We start from the raw sequence: 5,626 nt of genomic DNA, 5'->3' as shown, positions 1-5,626 counted from the left end.
GACCCGCCGCGGCCCCTGCCCTGCCGCGCTCCCCGCCTGTCCTGCCTCGCCCCGTCTGTCATTCCCCCCGCTCGACCCCTGTCAGTCCCCCTGCTTGACCTCTGTCAGTCTTCCCTCTCGCCCTGCCTGTCCTCCTGCCCACCTTCTCTTTCCGCCTGCCTGACCCGTAGCAGTTCCCCGGCTGCCCTTGCCTGGCCCCCCGCGCACCCTGCCTGTCCTCCCGCCTGTCCTTCTGCCTGGTACGGGCACCTGGCCGCCCAGCTCACCCGCTTGTCCTCCGCCTCATTCGCTCTCCCCTCTGCCCCGCACCGTCTCGTTCCGGCCCTGCCCGCGCTTTCCCGTCCTCCTTGCTTGTGCCCCTGTGCCCGGGATTCTCCCCGGGCTGTGCCTTGCAACTCCCCTCTCTTGTCCCTCCATCCCTCCGCGGCCTCTGTGCCCCCGGCTCCCCTCCGGCTCTCCTCCCAGCTGCACCGGGGCTTGTCTCTGTCCCTGCGTGTCCCACTGTCACTCCTCTGCCTGTCCCGCTCCATCTCTTGCATCTCTTGCCTTGTCTGTCTGCCCGGCACATTCATCTGGTTCACTGCCTGCATCTGTCTGTTGAGGCTTGCATTTGCCCATTCCTCTCCTTCCGTTTGTTTCCCATTTAGCTTTCATTTGCAGTATTGGCCTTGTCTGTTTGTCCATTGCATGCAGTGTCCTACCAAGTGTGTCTGTCTCCTGTCTGTCTGTCAGCCCGTTTACTAGCTGCCCTCCATCCCCACGGTACCAGCCATCTCAGTCCTGTCCAGCCATTGCAGTTACGTGTCACTGAATCCCTTCAGCACAGCTTTCCAGTAGTTTAACCACTGTCCCCGTGAACTTTGCACATCTGGCTGGAACACCATCACTCTGTGAATTACCTCTCTCCTGTCTATCTGCCCATCTCTCCTTTCCTTCATCACTCTAGCGCTCGTTTCATTTTCCTCTCTCTATCTTCTTGTGGCATCTATATATCATTTGTCCACAAAATAAATCTCTTTCTATCCTGTATGCTGCCCACTCATCTTCTTTATCTACCCTCCCACTTACCAAAGGCATATACATTTACAGTATCTATGGGATCTGTTGCATTATACATATGCTTGTTATATTCACATACAAAATTTATGAGCGCACACAATCTCACACAACACAAGTGATGTGGATTGGTGCAGCAGCACCGTACTGTTCTTTTTCTGTCACTGTCACCACAGTTTACGAAAAAGTTGTGTACTTACTAACATGAGAAAGGCTTTCTTACTGTACATTTTGGGGGTTATTATTTTTTAATAGGATGTCGTTGGGAGATCGGGGGTGGCCTTGTACTTCCATTTGGTATTCAGTCAATTGCTGTCTTTTGTAACACTTCCAAAATTGACTTTATGTAAAACGTAGACAAACACAGTGAAAATTTTTGTCACTGAACTATTACAAGGTACTGAATGGGCTCTGGAGGCACATTTGAAAGGCATCTAGGGTAACAAATGAAGACACCGACTACGCAAAAAATCCCATTCAGAGATTGACAAAAATGCTAAAGATTCTTAGGGAAGGAAAAGGCAGAAAAAATCTACATTTAGCTCTGTACAGACGGAAGCAAAACCGATAAGGGCAGATGAGCAAATGCCTTTCCAGCAATAATTTTAAATAGCAATTGGGATGCTTTGATTCAGGGACCAGAATTACGGTCTCCGCCATAAAGGCCGGCACATTTATCACCTACGCCAAATTTAGTTAGGACTTACATTACAAAATTGCAGGAAGGCCGCTGGTATTTCTGAAATGTTTCATGCAGCAGGCTCTTCTGTTTACAAATAAGGGGTTATGTCAGACATTTGGTGACATTTGGTTTTCTGTGACAATTTCTCTCCTTTAATTCTGGTGTTGCTGAAAAGCGTATTGAGAACAGCCAATAACGGCGTTACAGCGGGAACAACCGCTCCATTGCCTTGCCTCGTATGGGAGCTCATCGTTCTGGGGAGAAAAGGCAGAGATTGAAATGATTAATAATAGCTGATATTCTACCAGACTAAGTGGGGGTTAGCTTGATCTGTTGGACCAGCAGGCACATTACTGAAATATTTTCCATTCTGTCTCGTGAATCCTCTCCTTTAAACCGCAATGAGAATATGTGCAAATCGAAACAAAATCCCTCGTTTGGCATTGGCGTTTTAGTGGTTATTGAAAGAGCTCTCCCCATGAGAATTGGCAGGTAGCTGAAAGTTAAAACTATTCTTAAACTGATGAGATAGCAGAGTTCTAGTCCTAGTGCCGGTCTTTTTCAAGATGCTGCTGCAGCATCTTTAAATCTCGCTTTCTGGAAAAAACATGTATTCTGTAAAACCCTTACTGGTGTCTGTGGATCTGACACATCCGACTACAGCCCAGTGTTGAAGGCTGCTGTGGGAAGTCCCCTTTTCAATTAATTCTAATTGCAAATTGGGGATATCTGATGCAGTGCATGCCTTCTGACTGGCACAGCCCCGTCACTGTTCGCTCGATCTGCTGTGCTCTAGTGTTATCCCTGAATCCAGAATGGCACACAAGCTAACATTTCCTTTTTGACTTAATCTTGCTGATCTCTCCTTATCTTGCAGACGATCTGGCCTCATCTAGAGTCCGCCTCTATTTCTTCATCTCAAATGAAGGGAACCAGAACTTGTTTGTCGTTCAAGCCAGCCTGTGGCTTTACTTGAAGCTGCTTCCATATGTCTTAGAGAAAGGCAGCAGGCGAAAAGTAAGAGTCAAAGTCTATTTCCAAGACCCGGACACTAGCAACAAGTGGAATGTGGTTGAAAAGAAAGTTGATCTCAAAAGAAGTGGTTGGCACACTTTTCCCATGACAGAGGCGATCCAGGCTCTGTTTGAGAGAGGAGAAAGGAGACTGAACTTGGATGTTCAATGTGAGGGCTGTGAAGAGTATTCAGTGCTGCCAATTTATGTGGACCCCGGGGAGGAATCCCACCGGCCTTTTTTAGTGGTGCAAGCCCGCCTCGCTGATAACAAACACAGGATCCGGAAAAGAGGCCTGGAGTGCGATGGCAGGACCAATCTATGTTGCAGGCAACAGTTTTACATTGACTTTAGACTCATTGGGTGGAATGACTGGATCATAGCACCATCAGGTTACTATGGGAATTACTGTGAAGGGAGCTGCCCGGCCTACTTGGCCGGTGTCCCGGGGTCGGCTTCCTCCTTTCACACCGCTGTCGTGAATCAGTACCGAATGCGGGGGCTGAACCCGGGCACCGTGAACTCCTGTTGCATTCCAACCAAACTTAGCACAATGTCAATGCTGTACTTTGATGATGAATACAACATTGTGAAAAGGGACGTTCCCAATATGATTGTGGAAGAATGTGGTTGTGCTTGATTTAAGGTGTGTTTTGGGGGGGGAGAGAGAGAGAGGGAGAGAGAGAGAGAAACATTCCCGTACAAGATGGTGTTGGAGGAAGTTTCACTGTGTATCCAGGCATCAGTGTTGGAAAGTCACTGTGGAAAAGTTTGACAAAAAAAAAAAAAAGAAAAAAATAATCATTTCACTTTGGTGTCAGGACAGTGGCAGTTTGTGGATCATGGACACTTATATATTCTATCACTTATAAGTTAATGCTATGAAATATCTTAAAGACACACACACACACGAAATGTGGGCACGCACACAAACACGCGCTCAGACACACAGACACACACAGACACACACACACGAGGCAGCTCAGAAAAGGGACATGAGCACAGAAAGTCAGTGACCAGTGACGATGGACCTAAATGCCTGCCAGTACGAGTGAACGGCTGAGCAGCTGTTTCCCCGCCTGCCGGCAAAGCCAGACCGAAATGAGCTCCCTTTGCTCAGGCAAAAGCACAGACTGTGAGAACACAACGTATTCTTGCACGCAGGTGTCAAAATGACCAAACTTAGAAAATTAAAAAAAAGAACAAAGGAAAAAAAAAAGTCGACTGTCACCTCTTAGGTCTAACAGGAAGCTGCAGGACACCTGTCTTGGGAGGCGATCACTTCCTCTTAATTTAAATTTATCTAAACATAAACATCACAGATACCCACTTCTTGCTACAGCACTTCCAGCAAGGAATCCTGTGGTTCCATCGGGGGGAGAGAGAGAGAGAGAGAGAAAAGGGGACAGACATGTAAGAAACTGCTGTTTTTCTAACACCTGGCCGTTGCAGAGTCACAAGCCGGGCTGGCGTGATTCAATGCTTTTACTGCCCACTAGCAACCCATGGTTGGCTACACCCGCCGTGTCTTGGAAAAGGGAATCGATACCATATCTGGACTGTGTTGACTGTTGGCATCTCTCACTGTGCAAAGAACAAAAAGTCAAAAGTTGCAATCTGTGTTCTTCAGAGGGGGACTCGGCAAGGCTACGTCACGTGGGGGACGAGCAAACAAGCAATGGCCACCACGGCTAAACCAATGAACCCTAAAGAGGAGTGACAGCGACAGAGTGGAGACGTTCTGGGAAATGCAGTGCATTTAATAACAGGCGAGGAACATTTTTACAAGTCTTGGAAAGGAGGAGAGAGGAGAGTGCTTTCAATTTCCTTACCAGGAGGTGTCAAGGATGGCCATAAAGATCAGAAAATAATGATACAGCATAGCACTTGCAAACTGCTTGAATGCACGTATAATAGCACTTGCAAATTTCAATGCCTTGAAAAGTGGTACTTGATAGTGCACTTATCTTTGCTCACTATCTAGGTAAACAGGTGCCGCATGAGCTATGCAATTTAAAGTGTTGACCCATACTAGACAAAACTGGACTTATGATATGACTTTTTTATATTTTTTTATACTTGAAATTAAATCTTTTGCTTCTTTTTTAAAGCGAATGATTGCTTTTAATGTTTGCACTGATTTAGTTGCATGATTAGTCAAAAACTGCCATTTGAAAAAAAATGTTATTTTTATAGCAGCAAAAAAATGAATACAGTTAAATGTATTATACAGAAATTTTGGAACCAAAGAGGCCAACATATTAGTTATAATTTTTATGAGATGGCAAAGCCATCATATATCATGTAGTCATACTGAGCAATCCCTCACGAGGCCTACCAATTGTTTCAGGGTAAAAAATGGATTCTGTTTGTTCTATTCAGTGTCTTTTCTATACCATACGCACATGGAATGTAGAGTGAAAAAAAAGTGACTATTGTAGAATACATTACAATATGTGCATCCTTTAAATCCAATTTTTATGTTTATTTAATAAAGTTCCTTTTAGGTTCTGTTCCATAATAATTTAAACCAAACAATTTTCACTTAGATTTGCTGTTGAAGTATTTTACATTTGTGTACAGTTTAAATAAATAAAAAAGATTGAAAACTGGATGTGCTTTTTTTTTTTTTTTTTTCAGTGTGTAACATCTGGAGGAACTTGCTTACTTTCAGGACTGAATAGGCTGCAGACGGTGAACTGTCGCATTAGACCATAGTCGTATTAGTCATTGCAGAAAGCCTTGTCTGAGAGCTCAGCTGCGATCCTAAAAATGTTACACTCCAGTTTTATTGCTGTCTATACATGTAAGCATCTGCTTCTTTCTCTCTGCAGCAGTGCAGGGGCTCTGGGCACAGGAACGGCACTGTTCCGCA

At 45.3% G+C, this 5,626-nt stretch overlaps 1 protein-coding gene across 1 annotated transcript; it reads left to right on the top strand.

The window, feature by feature from the left end:
• Window positions 1-2,139: 2,139 nt before the first annotated feature.
• On the top strand, window positions 2,140-5,363 carry INHBB (inhibin subunit beta B). The gene is made up of 2 exons (XM_031057728.1): window positions 2,140-2,173; window positions 2,616-5,363. Exons 1-2 carry the CDS (start codon window positions 2,140-2,142, stop codon window positions 3,389-3,391), a joined length of 810 nt encoding a protein of 269 aa, XP_030913588.1. The 3' UTR covers window positions 3,392-5,363.
• Window positions 5,364-5,626: the final 263 nt, after the last annotated feature.

The sequence above is a fragment of the Geospiza fortis genome, unplaced genomic scaffold (assembly GCF_000277835.1).
Source record: "Geospiza fortis unplaced genomic scaffold, GeoFor_1.0 scaffold112, whole genome shotgun sequence".
In the NCBI taxonomy this organism is placed as follows: domain Eukaryota; kingdom Metazoa; phylum Chordata; class Aves; order Passeriformes; family Thraupidae; genus Geospiza; species Geospiza fortis.
This window is presented reverse-complemented; position numbering and strand designations above follow the sequence as displayed.

What these genes read in the sequence shown, in the direction of transcription:
- INHBB (XM_031057728.1), top strand. Translation starts at nt 2,140, where the DNA reads ATGAGAATATGTGCAAATCGAAACAAAATCCCTC. An exon ending in AAATCGAAACAAAATCCCTC is followed by an intron (nt 2,174 to 2,615) that starts GTTTGGCATTGG and finishes CTTATCTTGCAG; the next exon opens with ACGATCTGGCCTCATCTAGA.